This window comes from Diorhabda carinulata, chromosome 8 (genome assembly GCF_026250575.1).
Source record: "Diorhabda carinulata isolate Delta chromosome 8, icDioCari1.1, whole genome shotgun sequence".
Classification (NCBI taxonomy): domain Eukaryota; kingdom Metazoa; phylum Arthropoda; class Insecta; order Coleoptera; family Chrysomelidae; genus Diorhabda; species Diorhabda carinulata.
This window is the reverse complement of record NC_079467.1, coordinates 16,312,296-16,334,764: the sequence shown is the minus strand read 5'-3', so window position 1 is coordinate 16,334,764 and position 22,469 is coordinate 16,312,296. Positions and strand designations below refer to the sequence as shown.

The following is a 22,469-nucleotide window of genomic DNA, read 5'->3' as shown; positions in this document are numbered from 1 at the left end:
GCCATAATTTTGCAGAAAAAACTTCGAAAAACTGAATGACCAAATTGTCTTTTATTCAGTCAATTTTTTCCATAAAATCATCAGTAATAATGGAAATGCGGCGCGGCAAATCGTTCCTCATTGTGAACATTCGTCCGGCAAAACTCTTAAGTATCTTAGTTTTGATTTCAAAACGTTCTCTATACATAACGCCTACCAAAGGTAACATTTAAAGTAAATTTTTGTGAACTTTTGGTGCTATATTATATAAAACTAAACAAACATAGTACTGCTTCATGAGCGTCATCTCCGCAACTTATATTATAGTTGAGAGCTGCACCCAGATCCCGTCTCCATATATCGATTCCAAGCCACCAAGGAGACTTCCAACCCCAGCTGCACTATTCCTAATCGTAATAGAAGCATAATTATCACAAATAAATTAAGTTATTGCTAACATCAACAGTACTGAAGCCAATAAATGCACAACTATGAGATTAAGCCACGTTCGTACATTTTTCCATTGAAGAGATAACAAAACAAACGAAGAAAATACAAAGTACAGAAAACAGTTATAAATTTGTATTCAAGCAAGTCTTTTATGATTATGTTTGGATTCAAAGTATACATATATATTAATATATGTATATTGCGTAGTAATATATGTAGTAAATATATTGCGTAGTGCGGAAAAAAAGCCAAATAAAGTCGCACGGTCGCGGTTAAAAGTCTCTTGCAACATATCTGGGGCTTCCATCTTTTTCCTGATTTGAGCATCTCAACGCCATTAGTATTAGTTGTATAATAAGTGTTCCATGTTGGTGTTGAGTTATTTTTTCAGCAAAGAAAAAATAACAATCGATAAGGAATCTCAAATAAGGAAAAGAGTTTTTGACTGTAAAGAAAATACCAGCTTAAATTTGTCGAAATCGTTCATTTCATCTTTCGGAATCGTGTAGTCTATGAAAGTCACCAGTCTCTTGATAACGACAGTAAACAACAGAATCACTCATGTTCAGCGCACTAGCGCACTGGGCTCTTTTTGCAGACTTTGGCCTTGTCGCAATAAGATGACCACTTGAGTAGCTTTATCACTTGTTTTGTTCATTATTAAGTAAAATTCTGGTTTGTTGTTAACATAGATGTGTATTGGTTGACGTTTGAGGACAAACTGATAGTAGAGCACTAATATGTTTGAAAAAAAATACAATTTTTGTTTAGTGCTTTTCCAATGACATTTCCAGGGGTGTCGCCTGAGTCGATTATTTTGCTCAGGATACATCTTCTTTGTGTGAAAATTGTTTTTTTATTCATCTCGGTAACTAAAACTGAAACAAAAACCAATCATATTGTTAATATCGTTATGTGAGACATGGTTAAAATCAAGTTCAAAACCCCTGCCACTCAAATGGTTGTAGGCCTGTGTAATAAAAGCATCTCCAAAATGGTGTTCTGCTAAACATTTTTTGTCATACAAAAGGAGTGGAACTAGAGTGATACAAATAAAACATTTGAACCACTAGAAAAATTAGGTCTTTTCTAAGTTGAACTTGATCATATTTTCCGAAACTGACGTATTTCCAGATTTTTTACTTCAGATACCTTGTATATAAGGCGAGTAGTTACTTATCTAACAATCATTTAACTCTAATTACCTACTGTTCTAGTAAATCAACTTCAATATACACAGTAGAAAGGTACCTCATATCGTTTATATCGAAATTATGAAAAATTTATCAAAAATAAAATCATTAGTGGATTTATTTCCACGAATACTTATCAAATTAAAATCTTATCTCGCTAACAATTCACATTAAAAATTATCACGTGAAAAACTGTCGCATATTATCTATTTGTCATAGATAAAACAATTGGCTCACAGACTAAAAAAAATATTAGAAAAGTGGTGAACTGTGTGTAAATGTCGATGCGCATGTCTAACAAACATGCACATTCTAAAGATTGGAGTGGTCCTTAAAACGGGCATAAACAAGGTTCACGAAGTTGGTTAAGTCATTCGCCGCTCAGGTACGGTCAATGAATGTTTTTTAAACGGTAGTGAAAGTTTGTGACTGAAATAATAATAAACATGGTAACGTTACAGCAATTACGTGAGGTATTAGTTGAAAACAACCAATCGCATCTTCTTCATTTCTACGACGATCTTAACGATGAAGAAAAACAGAAATTATTAGCCCAACTTTCAAATATTAATTTCAGTGAAGTGAATCAACTATTCAAAAATGCGATGGAATCCCTTAACGAACAGGGCGTCAAACTGGATAGTAAGATGAAACCGGTACCCAGTCACACTTTTGAATCCGAGGAAAGTATAAATTCCGAATTACTTGCTCAGTATAAAAAATTGGGCTTAGAAGAAATATCGAAAGGTCACGTTGCAGTTCTACTAATGGCAGGAGGTCAAGGTACCAGACTAGGTGTAAACTATCCTAAAGGAATGTATTCAGTTGGTCTACCTTCAGGGAAAACCCTTTTCCAAATACAAGCGGAACGTATCAAAAAAGTTATGAATTTGTCTAAACAACAAACTGGAACCGCGGGAAATATCGTATGGTATATAATGACAAGTGGTCCCACTGATAAAACAACTGAAAAGTTTCTCAAAAATAACGACTATTTTGGGCTCAATAAAAACGATGTGGTGCAATTCAAACAAGGTCTATTACCATGCTTCGATTTCGATGGTAAAATATTTCTAGAAGATAAGAATACAGTGGCGTTAGCACCAGATGGTAACGGAGGTATTTATAGAGCTCTGAAGAATAATGGTATACTAGAAGATATGAAAGTACGAGGTGTTAAATATTTACATGCTCATAGTGTCGATAATATTTTGGTTAAAGTAGCAGATCCCGTGTTTATCGGTTATTGTGTTAAAAAGGGAGCAGAATGTGGCGCTAAAGTTGTAAAAAAATCTGGACCCAACGAAGCTATAGGAGTGGTATGTCAAATCGATGGTAAATTTCAGGTTGTTGAATACAGTGAAATCACCGAAAAAACCGCAAATTTAAGAGACGAAGAAGGAAATTTGATATTCAGCTCAGGTAATATTTGTAATCATTTCTTCTCTACGGATTTTTTGAATAAAATAGCCGACAGATTCGAAAGTCAACTAAAATTACACGTGGCAAAGAAAAAGATTCCACACGTGAATCAACGAGGTGAAAACGTTAAACCGTCTACACCCAACGGAATTAAAATCGAAAAATTCGTTTTCGACGTTTTCGAATTCACAAACAAATTCGTGACATGGGAGGTGCCCCGTCATAGTGAATTCAGCGCTCTTAAAAATGCTGATAATCCCGAAGGTACAGCTGTTGACTGTCCCACTACGTCTAAAAGAGATTTGCTGAGATTACACAAAAAGTATATCGAAAATGCGGGCGGGAAAGTGACAACTAACGAAGTAGAAATTTCCCCGTTGCTATCGTACGCTGGTGAAAATTTGGAAATCAGAGTGAAAGGAAAAGTGTTCGATAAAAAAACTGTGATATTATCCGACGAAGAACAGTTATTTATGAATAATAATAATACCATTGATGGACCTGTTATTTCTAACGGTAAATTTTATGTTGAATAATATTAAAATGAAACAGAAAGTTCATATAAAAGTTATCTGAATGCATTCTGAATATTCAACCAAATATGTTAACAGTTATGAAAATTTTTCACCTGAAGTTCAATGCTTTTCTAATAATCAGGTATCTGAACTATTACTACTCTAGACTAAAGTTTATGAGATTTGAATTGAAATTTGATTACAACGGCGACTATGGTCTAGCTAATTATTAATTATCAATATGAATCAAATTACTTTTATTCGAACGTAAATACTATTCTAAATTATAATTGTTTCTATATCATCTTTGGAAATTTTTGATATATATTTATTTGTTAGAATCCATTTTTGATATCTTTATATATATATACGAGGTATGACAAATTACTTCTGAAATGCTTTATTTAGAATTCACATATTTTAATCCTCTCTTTCTTTAAAGAAGTCTTCTTTTGGTTCCTTCAGGTTCCTTAGCTCCAATCGACGAATATGTTTATAATTCAAAATGACCGAAAGGATTAATTTTTTGGTTCTGTGGCATTGCGGATTCTCAATGTTTAAAGCTAGTCCAATACAAATCTAATTTCAAAAAGTTCATGTGACATGGCTTTGGCTGCCAAGGATCTTCATCTTCTATTTGTAATACTCTGAAGTTCCGTAGTCTTTTACACTTCAAGAGAATGTGAATAGATGGCTCGTCTTCTATCCTGTATTTTATGTTAAACTTACCATCTTCAAGTATTCATAGAGGCGACAACGTTCCGAGAACTTCCTATTAGTATTCATAAATTGTTTTTACTTAGATTGATATATCAAATAAATCTTCTTTTGTTATAGTAGAAGAGTAACTTCTCCTACCTCAGTCAATGTGGAGTTTTCCAAAAACTGCATTTTTTCTAATCTCAATCTTTACCTAGTATTTTTTTCTATTATCTTGTGACTGACTGTAAAAGAGGTTTCAGATCCTACTAATTGATTATCCAATATTACAAGTCTGATTATAAAATACTTTTCTCTCACTTGGCCCTTTTTTCATTTGGGTATAATTCTACTTGTATACATGGTGAATTACTTATTAACCTATAGGGTTTTGCTCTTAGACCGTGCCCTCTTATTTCAGTTCTTTTTGTTATTTTGGAGCTGTACGTTCACCTTTTCATGACAGCTCTTTCATTTCTCAGTTAACAGGTAATTTTTTTTCAACGTGGAGCCTTCTCATTATTTCATCCTAAAGTATGTCCTAGATTTGATTATTGTCTGAGGGAATTCCGCTTTATTTCTTGTGACTTTTCTTGATTTTCCGACATACTTTCTAATAATACATGGATAGCTGGGAAATTTGGTTAGATCATTTCTGGTGCAGCAGTTGGGTAAGTTTTTATGGCCCTGGTTGTAAATATGTAAACCAATCTTTGTACCTAAGAGAGATTCTTATGGTATCCAGACTAGTTCTAGTATCTCAGACCACTTTCCTGTATGTGATGATTAGACTCACTATCACTGTGTATACCCAGAAGACGATTCTTGATTTACACCCTCAATTTTTACTGCGTTGTTTCTGCACATATTCAGGGATTCACTGGTCTTTCGCTCTTGTGTTTATTCTAGATAAGTTTACTATCTAGAATAAGTTCCATATATTTCCCATCGCTTGACCATCTAGTTTGACAGTCTTGACATTGAGTCTTCTTCGATTTCTGTTACAGAAGATATTATCAAATTCTCCCATTCTTGAATTAGTATGTCGTCGATGTACCAGGTCAATCACTCTGTATAAAAATTCATCTAATACAGGGCTCCATATAAATAGGGATACAACTCACGTATAAATTCAAACATTTTTGCGGATTTCTTGTTATTAAAACATGAAAATTTTGAGCATCCTATTTGCAAGTCATCATTGTCATGTAAATTTTGTCGTAATGATTCTTATCAATTCTTAGTTTCAGCAAAGCAAACACACGAACTAAACTAAAGGTGAAATCTTATAAGATTTTTTCTGTATCTACTATTGACGTAAATATCTTAGAAACCACTCAAATACAAGTACACGCGATAAAAAATTCACTGTCATGCACTTGTCCTAATGAATAAATTCAGTTGCAGTTTTCCTAAATGTCATGTAAATTAGTACATAAATTCGTTGCTGTACTGCTACACAAAATCTTTTTCTAAAAAAAAAACTTTGATGGGAATGATTTATACGGATATACAAATTTGTGTACAGTAATGAAAGGCAGTGAATTGCAAAAGACAGTCCTGTAACTGAAGCGTTTGACATTCAGGAACTCCTATTATAGAACTCGTTTTGTAATTACTATATCTAGTATCTTTTTCTGAACATTCCTTTTTGTCCTTAGAGTGTTTATAACATTTCTACCCTCAAAGTCTACATACATTTTATTTTAAATAGAAACAACTCAATTTGAAATATTTTCACCCTGTATTTTGTAGTTGGTTAGCTTCAGGTTCAGATTTTCAATTTTGCGAAATATGAAAATTTTTATCGTACATATTGGCTGCTTTTTCAAACGCATAATTTTTTTTCTTAATTTCCTAGGCTCGTAGGCTGTTTGGATGGAATGGAATAATCAAACATCGATTATATTTCACATTTTTACCTAACTACACATAACTTAACGGTTTAACACTTTCTTTGGGAGAATTTCCAAAAGAATATATTAGATAATTTCCACTTTATAATTTCAACAAAATGATATTATACCGGGTATATTGGAACATAAACTGATTATTCCATTTATGGTAAATTTTGCTAAGGTTTTTTATATCTTGCCTATCATTTCTTCGATTAATAATTTCTGATAGTGTCTCTTGAGCTAAGATTGTTGCTTTTTGAAGTAAAGTTTAATATTTTCATTTTTGTCTTGTTTGTGTAAAGTAGTTGATCAATTCTTGGTGTATTTGTGATCCTCCATTCTGCTCTCTAAGTATTGTGCAGTCATTCCTATATAATTTTTTGAACAATTCAAATATGGTGTGGAATAAATATTGAATTTTTTAGTGTTTTTAGTTTTGTTTTTTAGTTTAGTGAATAGTGGTGATGATGAATTTTGTAATTTATGACTTATATTCATGTTGTGTTTTGATAAAATTCATTTCAGTTTTTTCTGATAGTTGGTTGGTATAAGAGAGTGCCAGATATGTATCTTTTTCTTGGCTTGGACTTATTTGTGTAGTTGGATTCATATTGTGGTCAGTTATCATTGTTTAATTGATATGTACGTTGTTGAATGATTCCATTGATTTGATTTCCTGAATATTGATTATTTTTAAAATATTTTTGACTTTTTGTGTGTTTTCGGGGTGATATTGAGAAGAAATTAATTTTGAAGCTCTATATTTTAATCTGAGAACGACGGTGTTTTTTTTGTGATTTGGGATGGCATGAGTTACAATCTAGATATCTTCTAGACAATGTTTCTTATATAATTGTCTTCGTTTATCCGCAATTAATTCTAGAAAAAGATCATGATTCACTGCAATGTCCATTCTATATAAATTAGAGTATCGGAAAAAATTGGGAAAACTTTGATCTAACTATCAAACCTTGTTTAAGACTGATAAAGCTGACCGACTCCAAGAAAAAGAAGGATTTGGCAGGAATTAGCCAGTCGCCTCTTTGACGGCTTCTGTCTTTTCGACCACCACCAGAGCAACTGTTATTGTCGATATACACATTAACAAATACGTTGAATAACTGTGACATTATTGTTGTATTAAATTGTCGGATGTAGTTGTATAGCTCGTTTTGTCTTACTACCTGTAAATCGACACAATCTCAAAAGCTGTAAACCGTAAAGAGTGAAGTAAACAGTTACATATTCGTTATTATAAAACCATATTAGTCCAAATTAATTTTTTTATTGTGAGAATTGTTTTTTTGTAAGGAAATTGGGCTCAGGGTATGTGCCAACATGATATTTTCTGTTTATTTTGGAAAAAAGGTGTAACGCTTAGCTTTGAGCTAACTAATTCTGGTACATTCAAGAATATTTTATCATTTAACACATTTATAGAACTTACAAAAACATATAAAAAAATAAAAGTGTCTTTTTTACGCACATTAGATTAGTATCTACTACTATGTTCAACGTCACGTTTTGGATATTTCTGGACGACCCGCACCTTTTGAAGGATCCATAAGATCTGTGCCTTCCATTCCATTTTTATATTTACGACTAATGTCTGACCTATTGATTTTCGTGTATTGTTTTTCGATATGTGAATACCTCTTCACTTGAGCTAGAGGAGCTATTCGGCTGGACGTAGATGCGACTGTAACTACATTATTATCTAGCCAGTTTAGAAAAAATAATTCCACTATATTGGTCAATTATGTGAGCAAATTCTTCCTTGTTAGCATTTTCAGCATATGTTTTTTTATTGGGCAATATTTTCATCGTGCCGGTCGCCCCGTAACCTTGTTATGTTGAATGAATCAAAACATCCACGCTTGTGGCAAATATTTCCGGAAACTCTCTGAGCATGCGGAGTAGTGGCGAAGAAGACTTTCTAAAAGTAATGTCATCCTCTTAATAAATATAAGGGTTTCGATTGGTGTTATTATTTTAACACTTGCTTGTTGTTGGTGTGTTGATCAATCCTCTTATCGTTAGCTTCGGCATTCAGATCCTTTTCATAGACCATTTCAAGAGCTTCTTATAATGTAAAACAAGCAAAAATAGGTTTTGACCCGCACTTTTTCGGTAAAAAATATAAATATGTTGCCTATTAGCCTAACGTCTAATCTAACTACAACATCCAAACGAAAATTATATTCAAACCATTAGAGTTCGATACTTTCATACTTACATCAACAAAGATGTTTAAAAAACATCAGAAACACGTCGGGAATTAACTGTTGTAAGTGTGTAAAATTAATTTCTGTACGTCTAAACATAAACCTACAATTTTTCAAGAATTTAAACGCTAAATAATATATTTTCGAGAACTTCTTTTTAACATTTTGCATGAAAAACAACATTTTCAACTAATTAACAGTTCAACTCATGCCAGGAAAACTATTAGCACTTTCATATATTAGGAACAAAATTAACAGCATTTATTCAACGTAATTGATTGATTTTCTCACGTTTAGTTGTACAATTGTATTTATTATCAAATCTACTACATTCACTTTTATTACGAGTGAAATATTTTCAGATCTCACTCTAGATTTTTCCTGACAATACATGTAGTCAATAGTTGAATAGAAAATAGTTTAGAGGCAGTCGTAGTACTGCATGTCCTACATTTACAGCTATAATATCACAAACATGCTAGATTTCAACAGCAAATGCTATTTCTGCCTCAGTTTAGCTCGGAATAAATGTCAAAAGTCAAGAACTATTCTTGGAATTGAATTGATTCTTTTTAATTTAGTTTTTCTAATACTAATCTATCTACCCTTTAATTCGAGTCCGTTTTATGCCTAATCAACATAGATAATGCATCAATTTTCACTTCTTTAATACAAATTACTATGTTGATACATTTTGACCTGATATCCCTCAATTAATGCGAATCTTTCATCGACTTTGGACGGTACTACCGTGTTAAAATATTTGTACATCCAGTTTCGTCATTATTTATTCCTTCGTTCAATAGAATATGATATAGAACTTGAAAACCTTTGAATTTGTAGATTACTATTCGTTTTTCAATCAATACCAACATGGGATGTTCTAGAAAAACAATTTGAGAACTCAAAGTCTGTTTTTTTAATATTTCGCTGCACGATCAATATCTTGTCTAGATTTTCAATTTATCATAGGAAAATTCGGTGATATAGCTGTATACAAAGACATTTTACTATTAATTTGTCTTATCAAAACTTACAGCAACAAAGATCTTCAAAAAACATCATAAACACGTCGGGAGTTAACTGTTGTAAGTGTGTAAAATTAATTTCTGTACGTCTAAACATAAACCTACAATTTTTTAAGAATTTAAACGCTAAATAATATATTTTCGAGAACATTTTACATGAAAAACAACATTTTCAACTAATTAACAGTTCAACTTGAACATCATGCGAGGAAAACTATTAGCACTGTTAAAATAATTATGAAAAACTGCTGATGTGTTTGAAAATATATGAAACATCCGAAGCAAAACAATTATAAAACCAGGCCAGGAAAAATAAAACCTTGATTTAATTAAATAATCTCCTCATTTAGGCGATCAAAAGTCGTCTCATTTCAAATCTTAATTCACACTGTTTATCAATAAGCAAACTTGAGTCAACGTTAATCAGTATGTTTCTCTCCGCGTGCAGGATAAGTGCTTCTAAATTGTCATAAGTCTTTGTTGCTCTCAATTAGGACTTTATCAACATCAACTTTGAAAAAAAAGACATTTGCAGGTAACCTGTGCTAGAGGAATTAGTAAATATTTGTATACTTTTTACAGTTCTGTTTATTGAGGACAGTGCATTCAAGTAGACATAAATCGTCATCGAGGTATCAAATCTTCCAGTCTTATCGACACAATAATCTTGTTCAATTGACTGCCTGCTTTTACTGGGCCAAACATTGAGCAAAGACATGATTCCTTCTCCGAACTTATATTTGTTAACAGATGCAATCAATGTACTCACTTTGTCTAAGGCAATTATGCCTTCATTTGATCAAATCTTCTAGGGTCAAAGACAACCAAGTCCATATACATCAGATCATGTTTAGCGAAACGGTTTACCATTGTTTGATTTATTGTATCTACAATCCATTCAAAGACATTTATCCTAGAAGACGAAGCAACTCTTTCAGTGTTACATTTTTCTCCGGCCATTTTCCTGACTTTTATTGTCCGCTTGTTTTTGAAATTAGGTTCAATCAACAAATTTTTCAGATCCTCGAATTTTGAGGATGCCTTAACAATTTCATTTAATTTGGCAACGAACATCTTTGCGGCTTCTTAAGTTTCATTGAACCTGTCTCAGATGGTTTCCACTCAATTGCCGACTCTATTAATAATTAGGCTTGAGCAAAGTCAAGGTTTTAGTCTGATAACGGTGTAGTTCCTTTCAATATCCGCAGAAAAGTCATTGCAATAACTATTGTCTCAAAGCTTAGAAATTTAGTAAGCAGTCTTGTAGTCCTCCTTACTGAAGTGTTCACTGAGCTGATATGGAAATTTTTTGTGAGGATGCCATTAGTTCACAAGACATGTTTTCCTCAGGAAGGTTCAAAAGTGCTTGACGTCCAGTTGTCAATTCTGCTAATTTTTTTCATTTACACTTCAGCAGCGAGTTGCATCAATCGCACTCAAATTGAACGCCATCCAGCAAATATGAAGAGCGGCAACGAAGTTTCCTTGTATCAAGGAAACGAAAGGTATTTTGAGAGTTAATACACTTGTTCGATAACAAGAGGGCGCCGTCTTACCCTTGAGCTGAGAGCGCAGGGGGAGACTCCCCTTTATCCCCACAGGCCAGCATGGGCTTGTAGGTATGTCATGTTTTTGGTATATATTTGTGTATAATTTTTTTCAAATTTGTCTACACGTTTAATTATATTGGCATTTCTTCCTCGTGATGCAAATTACGAGTAAAATAATCTGGATCAAACTCATATTTTCATATGAAAACTCTAGTTTCCTGATACATACTTTAAATAGATTTCTGAACTCCCAAAAGACAACCAGTTTCTACTAACGCAAAAAATTTTGTAAAAGAAATTTTAACATACTTCTTTCCTAAAGAAAATAGTCGATAATGACAGGTATTTGACTGATGGGTTACTTGCTCATCTTCTTTTTCTTGTTCTTCCTTCTTAAGTAACTGTTCTTAGCTGTCGTAGATCGAGTTTTTCGGTATATGGCTCAGTTGGTTATATAATTACCTTGTATCTTGATATTGTTATATTTCTTCATATTGTGTCATTTAAAAGACTTACTATTCTTTAAATGTTTGAAATAAATAAAAATAGCACTTATCGAAAAATCAAAAAGTGCTGAAAATGCTAATTTGGAATTTTCATATGTGTAGTTATTTACTTATAAGGTTGAAGAGACCGATAGATGAATTTATTATTATTTAATTTCTTGTATAAAAATTCTCCTGTCATTTCATGTGGCCATATTGTTTACCCTGTATATTTATATGTGTGTCTTGACTAAATCAATTTCTTTTCTATCTTATAGTAATTGGATTTTCTCGCACTAATACCATATTTGTGTTTGTTCTTAATTAAAATCATGATGCAAAAATTGATAACAATGAGAATAATATTTTGTAATTTCTCCTTAATCCTTTCTTAGTAATTGGAAATGATATTTTTCTTAGATTTCATTGATTTGTAAAGATAACATGTGTAAAAAATAGTCCACTGCTTAATTGCATTAAAGGAATAGAACATAAAACTCACCAAGGATATCAATAAAACTACAAATTTCAATGTTGAAATCAATACAAAGAAACATAAATAAATAAACAAAAAAATTCTACATTTGAGCTATAATATTAGTATTTTATACAGGGTTTATCAAATTTATTCGAAAGTTATTATCCATAAGAAAATATGATGAGTTTTTTCTACAATCACATTTTCTCTTCATCAGATACCAATTTTACGATGGGTACAGTATAGGCCCAGACTCGGGTCAAGTAAGTATAACTTTGGCCCTAGCTTGGAAGTCTTATGACAAATTTCTATTAAAGCACTCTACTGATTGATGTACATAAAAATATTAGTTGAATAATCACATATATAAAGAAATGATACTATTTTTTATCATTCTTTTTTTATTGTCTTTTATACATAAGAAAATGATTACTTTTAAAGTCAAGATATCCATTATGGATAGGATATTAGAACAAAACAATATATAGTTATTCAAAATTCTGCCAAGCCTGGCTGACTATAGGATAGCCGAGGTTGGATTACTCAGAGTTCAGCCCAGTTTGTTTTACCCAGCAAAGTTTTACTTTTGTTTGGTCAGTTCACAGCTTAACAGCTTAGTTCATAGACGCAAAATAATTGGTTGGGGTCCTACCAGATGCATGCGGATCCTTAAGTAGAAATTACCAGCTATTTAGTTTCTTAAAAATTATATCTAATGTGATTAATTGACCAGTAAATTGCGTGCGGTAATAATTACAATTAAAAAATAATAACTTGTTATTATTACATACAGTGCTATTTACACTCAGTTTAGATTATGATATTTATATTGAAAACGCACTTCAACATAATTCCAAACAAAAAACATGCCCCGCAACGAAAATTTGTCTTCTTCTTGCTCTTTTTCTATGAATAAGTTTGATTGAAACTATTTGTCATCCTCTTGAAACATTTTTGAGAGCTTCAGCTCACATATAACCTTTTTGTGGTCTGCCTAGTAGTCCCCAAGAAGTTCTTGCCTGATATCCTGAGTTTTTATTGTATATTTGAGCGTCGTTCCCTTAAGTCATTTCGATGCTTGTTGATGCTTCTTTCGCTTGAATTAGTGTTTCCTCTATCTAGTGTTTCTTGTATTATATTATAACTTACAGCTAATTTACATTTAATAGGTACCAAACATGGTTCAAAGACCCAACGTTTCGCTTTTTTCCCATATTCTGATCAAAGTGTGGCTGACTTGGATAAAAACATTTATTCAAATAATTTCAATCCCTTCCAGCTATGGGGAGAGCTGAAAATTGATATAATTAATTAATATAATTAATAACAGTAGCAGCAGTTTCATACTAATACAATTAATGAAGCATAACAACTAAAAAGCATTAGTTCAAACATGAACGTGAAAACAAAATAAAATAATATTTAAAATACATATCTATTGCTTTTAAATGAAAATTAACATAGAAAAGAAACGAAAAAGTGAAGAATATCAAAAAACATTGTTGGGAAAAATTTGTAACAGAGGAAGATGCAGAGAATTGAAAAAAAGCACGTGTACTTATATAAAAACTAAGCGATAAGCTTGGAATACAATACGAATAACTTTAAAGCACTCAAGAATAATACGTCAAATATATAACAAGGGAGAAACAATTACGAGCTTTGAACCAGCTCTATGGTCCAGGCAATTCTGGAGGTTTTGTTTATCAAACATGTGATTCTCTTGAGATTGATGACCAGAAAGCAGCGTAATCGAACTAATTTTCAAGCAATCTACGTAAGTAACGCTTTAAAATGTATTTCGTTGTCTTGGAATAATCGTTGAGAAAGTAATAGAGTTGTCAGAGAATATAAGCGATTAGATTAAAGCAAAATCTGATACTACTACTGCATTTTCTATTGGTTGTTACGAAAGTATAGATGTATGTGGTGTCACTGCATTTTTCCTTCGTGTTGTTGATTAGGAGTTATTTGAGTTAGTGCCTTTGTAAAACACAACAATCGGGGTGAATATGTTAAAATATAATCAAAACCACCTGCAAAAATGTTTGCCATAATTGTGTTGTGTAGTCAAAGATTTGGCTCGTTCTATGGGTAGAATGAATAATCACCTTAATAAGCACCTTCGGTTTCGGTATCACTCTACCTATGCAATGAGTTCTGTTCTTCTCTATAATTGTTTTTTGTAGCCCACTGATTCTATGATTCATATGCATTTAGCTCATAAATGATTTGGAGTTTGACATGGCTGCTGTAGGTGATACAATACTAACTAAATTAAATAGACAAAAATATACGGTTAGAATGGAAATAAAGTATCTTGATCCAAATTTTCCGATAAAAGGAGAATAAACTGATCCACTAAACTACTGTTGAATTATTAGTTTGATGAGTACTGTATAAAAAAATTCATCAACACGCGGTAAGTATTTGAAAATAACAGGTGTGCAAGTAATGTCCAGGGTCAAAGGAACATTCAAACTGGGTTGGTTCTAATCGTTCCCAGACAATTTAACGTAGAAATGTATGGTATTGTCATTTGATTGGGGTAGGAAACTGGAAAAGAAATATTCCATTATACCACTATATAATGTTGAGTAGGAACAACTTTTTCTTAACGGGAGAATTAGTATTTATAGTCTCATTGTTCGCCAGATCTAACACCATAGAATCATTTTTTGTAGGGTTATATTAGAAAACGGATTCGTAATATTAATGTGACTCCAGTGGTCACCTAGGCATGAAAACAGTTTCGACGAGTTCTACAATTTAAATTAAATCTCTATGAAATAATTTTGAATTGTTTGAATACATTTTCAGTTTTTTTAATTACATTAATTGTTGTTGAAGGAAACATTCTTATTTTACCAATTAACAATTATGTTCTTTGGGAGTATTCCAAGTAGAACTATACGTATTTTTTTTGATAATATACATATGTTGCTTTTTCAAAAAAAAAAAAAAATAGCTACCGTGGACTGTAAAACATAATACTTCTATCATTACGATTAGTAGTTCACGTAACAAGTCCCGAAAGTAGTCTTTTATTGGACGAATGGGCAAGTCCTGCAAGCCTGCGAGACCTGTAAAAAACCACTTTCGGGAAGTATTACGTACAATATTTTTTTTTAAAACGGGCATTGTTGTACTATAAGCTTCATATTATTCACAATCAAATGCATCATTTTGAATATCCATTTTATAATAAATGTCACGTTTTCAACTAAACGTCAAAATATGTTATTTTATAGTTTCAAATAATAAAAAACACGGTTACTATAGAAACCAATTGACCACTATCTTAGACTAACTATTTTATTATTTTTTTCATTAAAGATAGGCCGTGAATTGAATAAAAATGAGTCTTTTACCGAATTATTATAATAATTTTCTGGCTCGGTTCGACAAAATGAGATTTTCTGACTTAAAAATAAACCGAAAAGTACTAATTTCTAGCCTGTTTAAAAAAATACTTCAAACTAACTCCAATCGGTTTTTTTACTTACATTAAATGATGTGTCTTTTATTTCAACACTCTATTATAAATTAAAACATTATATTATATAAATTATAAACACTCTATTTGTATGTTACATTTTCTTGCAATTTTCTACACTTTTAGAATTTATTTAGAAGTTTTTCTTGTTAATTATTGAAGGTTTGATATTCAGAATGCAATGTGATCCTTTCTATTGTGATGAAAGCATAGAAATTGATATTTTTGTAAAATTATTACTAAGTTAATTGAAAATATATATTTTTATATTACTTACTATAGCGAACATTTGGTTAAGTTTATTAAATAGTATCACAATATTCTATAGCGATAAAAAATGGATTTTCTAATTTTTTTTTCTAAATATCAAACATAATTTTCCAACTTAAAATTTCCTGATATAATCCTTTCTGTATATAAAACACCTTTCATAAACACCCCGCTCTTATTAGTACTTCCTCGTTCCTCACTGTGTCTGTCCATGGTAACATGGGTAACACAAATGCATAGGGTGTGGTGGGCATGCTCATAGTTAGGAGGTCTACATAAAGGTTTACCTCGTGACCCTCTAGGTGGTCACGCGCGCCTGCTATTCAAGACAAGCGAGTTCGACTTTTCGAGCGGTCTACTCACCACTCGACCTGGCATGTTCATCAGTAATTGGCGCTTCTACAACTGACAACCAATGAGTTGCCATTATGATAATGATTATCTACACTCTCGCAGAGAAACCAGTAGATCAATGACATTACCAGAAATTGAGGAACGTTACACTCCTACATACACCTACCATATGTACCAGTTTTTAATTTCTCTTCAATTTTCTTTTCAATACTGTTTTTTTTTTCAGTGAATGTAATTTGATTCTCCTTTGCTTTCCTGTACAAAATGAACATTTGATTTTTGTCTAAATAAATTGGACTGTAAGTCCAAAATCATGTTGCTACATTTGTTTATTAAATTTAGTTATTTATTCACCTACATTTAATAACTGACTATAAATGGTTTCTGGCTCCCGATTAATTATCTCAAATCTTTTTTATCTTACAGCAATCGCAAAACAAAAACACATAATTTGAATACTCTGTGAAGATCTATAAAAAAATCTGAATAGTGTAAAGCTTTAATACATATTTCATCACTCAATATAAAAGAGACAATATACAAATAAATACAGATTCCTTCGACTTATAAAATCGATGTTGCCAAATATCCTTCCATATAATTTGTTCATGATTATTGCAAAATACCGTCAAGAAATGAGTTAATTGGAGCATAAAATATCGAAATGAAAAGAGATAGTCGCTAGGCGAGACCTTACTCAATCATTTAACATGTTCTATTTTCACATACAGGATGCTCCCGGTCTAATAATAACAATTTTGTTGATAATTATTATTTTATAGATTCTTTCATTCAAAAAATGTTAAAATTTATGATTTTTCAAATTTCTTCCAATTGGTTTGGTAGGAATATTTTTCGTTCGCCATATTCCTAATTAACATACTCTTGCTACGTGATCTCCATGTGTTGCAGTTTCTCCTTTTTATTTATTGAAAATAACATGTCCAAATGCAAAGCGTTGTGCTCACAGCACATTCAATAGAGCACTAAAATTGCCCAGACGGCTCAGTTATTCTCCGTGAAAGCTGCCATTTCGTGATGGATATTATGTCTTAATTCTGCAAGAAAAGTCGGTTTGTTAGTGTAAACTTTGTATTCTATTTAACCCTCACAGGAAAAAAATCAGATATGTAAAGCGGGAGTGCGTGGAGGTCAACTCGTGGCAGAGATATATTGGACAAATGTAAAGTTACTCAGTCCTACTGGAATCATGTTCTTTGGTTATAACCATGAAAGTTTTGCAGTTCATCTACTAAGAAGTCGCTTAACATCATCTTAACATTGCAGCCCATACGCTAACTTTTGGCGAATTTAAAGGTTTACGATGTTTGTGTTTTGGATTGGTTGCAAGCAATTTTGCTTGTTGACGTGTCCATTGAAATGAAAGTGAGCTTCATCCGAAACAAGATTTTGGTAAACGTTGGAAAATGTTCAATCATCTAGTGGTCCAGTCTCTGACCAGCATCCTGAGGCTTTGATTCTTGTATCATGTGAATTTTATTCGTTAGTCTTTATGTGAAATGCGAAATAATGGTGATCTATGCACGCTTCTGTATAAACAAGTTAGGCTCGTCACGAACAGACCGACTAACACTGTCTAGGGTTTGAAGCGTTCTAAAATATCTCGGATTTTGGTTTATTCTTTCGAGGTGCTACAGTTGCATTTTTGTGAAACTCACGCACTCAGAACACACCATCTGCTATCGAAAAACACTGTATAGCGAGTCCTAATAGTTGCGTTGACGCAAAAAGCTATACAAAGGTGAACTTTCTTTTGATACACCTTATATAAGCAACAATAGACTATTAGAACTCAGTCTATATAAAAAATTGGAAATTTTGGATTCACTTCTCGTTATAACTTTTAGCACAATATATTTGACCCAGCGATGTTTCAACTTCTTTAAACTGTTTGAAAAATATGTTTTCATGAGATATGTAAAAGAGACATCCCTATTAGCACGGACCTTCTCCATCGACACCTGCTGGCATGTGAATTTTTAATGTTTGGAATTGGAAAGAAATTGCACGGGGCCATATCTAAAGAAGACTGTGTCTGGTAGCAGTTTGTAGCCCAATTTGGCCGTGTCAGACGCAAAAATGTGAACAGATAGTGAAATAACCCTTTTTTCACTCCACTCTAAAAACTACTTGTTATTCTCGTCAATTTAATGCTTAATGGGCGCCATCAGAGGGGTTTCCGTCCACTACGGTCTTTGATTTCGTTGAGCTATTTCTCTCCCAAAACAAGAGTAGCCTCGTATAGCTCTTAGGTTTCCAAAATTGATATTTTTTAAAACATTGAACTGTAAAGAAAGTGTCATATATTCCATAGTTTACTGTGATTGAAAAAGAAGTATAATTATATAATAGGTGATTTGGATATATAATAGAAATTTTATATCAATATCTGTTCCCTTTTTGACAAAATATCAATAAAAAATCGGAAATCGATACTTCTATCAAAACCAAGTTATAAAGCTGCAGCACGTAATCTGGGACAACTTGTACATTTTATTATTATTTTATTATGTATTCAACTCTTATCTATGATGATATTGAATATAATGTACATAATAAATATTATTTTGTATTAAATTTCAAGGTCGTGTGATTTAGTTTCGCGTAGGTATTCCAATTTCTGAAAGTTAATCTTATAATGTGTAAATACCATATGTCTTATTGAATAATTGTTATTTTATTTAATAAAATGTACATTAATTATTACTATGCAATAGAAGAGTATCAATAATTTGAAATAATGTAAACCACAGAAAGAGAAATTTATTTTTATATAATCCTATCAAATTGAGTTTTTTTATTGGTTTTCTAGCTTTTTTTGTATGGTATATAATTGAAAATATTGGGGTCACTTCGGTCTTCCTAAAAAATTGCATAACATACGTAATATTCATGCTGTCATAAATATCTTATAATATTGAGCTCAATGATTACTATGACTAAACAATAAATTAGAAAGTTGTTCGGGAATCAATAGTTTTGCAAATTACATCATAATGTACATCATTATTTGCAGTTTTAAATAATGATTTTTCAAACATCATAATACGCTGTTCAATGTACTGAAACTGTGTGCCTGGTTTTCTCACTTTCACTTATTAATTTCACGGTCACGAGGTCGTTGTATATACCGATCTGCTCGAAAATTATTTCTGTTCAATTTTGTCATGTTGTATTTTTGTCCTTCATTTAATTTAAAAATTCTGAGCATGACAAATGTTTTCAGTACTTAACTTAACTTTTGACTTATTTTTACTCATACAATTAGGTAGGTACTAATTGAATATTACATTACAAAGATCCAAACAGTGTAGAGATCAAAAATATAGTTTTCCAGATGAGTCTTTGTTAGTCTTAACCCCTGCAGGTTGTCCCGATAATTGGTTTTGCTCCTAACCAATTTCTTTTCCATTGCGTTTTCTATTGTTCTGTAGCCGATACCACAGGTGGGTTCGGGTTCCATGAAAGGTTTGTCTGCCCTCGCTTTAGCGAGCTTATCAGATACTTCATTTCCAGGAATCCATTGTGAGGTAATTTTATTTTTCTTTTCTAGCTTGTTTACTAAAAACATTTGCTTAGATTGTGGAACATACCATATCTTGTTGTGAGGAGGCTAGTATCGTTTATTGTGTTTCCTGTAGTCTCCTTTGATGTTCCCTAATTTTCTCGTTCAGTTGCGTTTCAGTTCATGACTTTTCTACTCTGCCGTCTATTATGTCTTTTGCTTCTACAGGCCCCAAGTGAATATTTAACGCCTATTTCAACGATATGTTCTGTTGAGATTAGTTTATTACTGTTCATTTTGCATGTGTGTCCCTATGCAAGCAAGGTATACGTAATCAGTATCATTATTCCTAATAAACCTTAGTTTGTTGGCAGGTTTCAGTTTAATTTTTTCCACCGTTTGATTCGCATATTATCGCTTGTCTTACTTCATGCATTGTTTCTCAAACATATTCGTTAAAAGTGGTCTAATGTAACTCATAGGTATTTGTCTTAATGATTGACTTCGATTTTAAAATAAGGGATCTTTGGTTAAAAGTGCATTGATGTAGGTGATAATTACTTTGAACATTAATAAAGTTTTTCCCTAAGATAATATATAGTGTTACCCTTGTATATCGTTTTTTATATATGTTACAGACTATATATAAAATCAGACCGTATGTATATGGCCTAGGTCGTATACATACGATCTAAATTGAGCACATATGCTCGATGGCAGTGTTCCGAAGTACATGGACAGTTTACCGCATTTTTGCTGTTGTTTACAAAGTATTTTATCTGAAAATAAACCGATTTGTGATATTTCAACGACGTAACAACTGAAGAAGACTTGGAAAATGTGATTAATTCCATTCATGCTGACATTATCGGCAATAATGGTCAAGAAATTTCATGTCCGATACGCATTACTTGTTTCAATCCCGTGAATAACGAAGGTTTCGATGTTGGAAACCCATTTTTATGTATCTTATTTCTATATTAAATAAAAAAATTGTGTTTAAATATCTACATATAGACTAATATTCTCAGTCCTTTTTTAAACGGACTAGCCCCTTTATATATGATCTATTTTTCAGAAACCGTCTGTAAAATATACATTTCTTACCAATAATTTGAATCATGTTTCCCAAATATCACAGAAAGTTGTTTCTAACAAAGACAAACAAAGAACTTGAAAATTCTGAAACAGGCACTTAAAACAAAAAGTATTTCTACTGATAAATAAAATATGTGTCGACGTTTTTCAGCAACAACTTTTAAATTCCATTTTAGTGAAGTTGGTTCACAAGGTCAAAAAAATCAAGTCCCAGAAATAATATGAAAAAAATATAAACAAGTTTTATGGTTAAGGAGTGGTACTATACTGGTCTGATATGCATTTTTTAGATGAATTTCGATAATTGTGACGTGGTTATTTCAAGTAAAACAACCAAAGAATATCAGAGTGGAGTATATACAATGTGAAACAGTTTTTTGGTTCTTGCAAAAATAGAATACGTTATATTTTCTCTACATTACTTTAATTCTTGATTTTAAGTTGTAGTTAGATGAGGAACATCTACCTGAAGATGCCAGTACCTATCAGTAAAAATGCATTGTTTAGAGATCAAAGTTTTAGCTGTTTTGAACCCTTAGTTTCTGAGTGAAGAATTATTCTTGCGCAAAGTATCCGAGCGTTGTGTACTGTGTTATTTCATTTTGGACGAAGAGCGCAATTCTCAAGAATTATTGGTGCGGTTTCAGTAGAATGAGTTGAATGTTTTAAATTTATAACTGTTGAGAAGATCTGCATCCTTCGCTCCACTTATTTATTGAAAGAGGTGCTTAACGAACTGCGATTCGAAAACAATGCGAAGGTATGTGCGAACGGTTTCTTGACAAGCCTAGAGATTTTTACGACAAAAGCATCTGAAAGCTTCTCGGGAGAGGCAGCGTATGTAGAATGTAACGGAGACTATCGAGCAAACAATTTCAGCTCTGTAACTCAATAATAAAATTTTTTATTGCAAAACACCTGCTTATATTTGAACAATCCTCGTATTATCCAATATACAAACTCACAAAGTCCTGCATCATCTGTCATATTAATAACAAACAAGTGTAGTAATGTGTCGCACCATTTGGAAAGTTGATTATATTGTTTTGTATCTGATTTGAGGAACAATAGAAAGTATCAAGTAATTCCAACTATACTATGAGAATCAGACAAGCAGGATGATAAAGGTAACTTGATTGAAGAAATTATTAATGACTACAATTTCACCTTGTTTATAAGAGATTTAACTCACATAATGGGACATCCTACTATAACCCTTTCTTTAACTGGGAAGTAATATCATATCTCTATGATAACGATCATTTCCTAATAATAATCCCTGACTAGCGCAGAAAATACTGGGCCTTCACAAAAATGCAAACTGGAATCTGTTTTCCGGGAATATGGAAACATCACTCACTCAGTATAAAATAACAGAAGATATCAATGAAACGGTAAACAAATTTAGCAGCTTAATCGAACAAGCCGTAAGAAACAATATTTGAATTACGGAAACCATAAAAGATCACAATCCAATACCCTGGTGGAATGATGAATGTCGACAGTTCATAAAAGCAAGTGAAGCAGTATTTTATAGCTACAAAAAACACAAAACCCCTCAAAATATAACAAATTTTAAGAATCTAAAAGCTAAGGTAAGGTATACACTAAAAAAGAGTAGAAGACAATCATGGAAAGCATACGTACAGAATATAAATAGCTCAAGCAAAATTAGTCCAGTTACAAATCATATGAGAAAATTGTGGCCTTAGAATATGATTACAAATTTATTAATAACAAATATCTGATTTATCTCCTAGCCAGTATTTACGAGACACAATCTAGCGATGCTGCTTTCAGAGA

At 32.1% G+C, this 22,469-nt stretch overlaps 1 protein-coding gene across 1 annotated transcript; it reads left to right on the top strand.

Annotated features, from left to right (window-relative positions):
- The first annotated feature begins 1,964 nt into the window (after positions 1-1,964).
- On the top strand, positions 1,965-21,596 carry LOC130897026 (UDP-N-acetylhexosamine pyrophosphorylase-like protein 1). Its single transcript, XM_057805502.1, has 2 exons — positions 1,965-3,560; positions 21,108-21,596. The coding sequence occupies exons 1-2, from the start codon at positions 2,069-2,071 to the stop codon at positions 21,119-21,121; spliced, it is 1,506 nt and encodes a 501-aa protein (XP_057661485.1). The 5' UTR covers positions 1,965-2,068; the 3' UTR covers positions 21,122-21,596.
- The last annotated feature ends 873 nt before the right edge of the window (positions 21,597-22,469 follow it).

What these genes read in the sequence shown, in the direction of transcription:
- LOC130897026 (XM_057805502.1), top strand. Translation starts at nt 2,069, where the DNA reads ATGGTAACGTTACAGCAATTACGTGAGGTATTAGTTGAAAACAACCAA.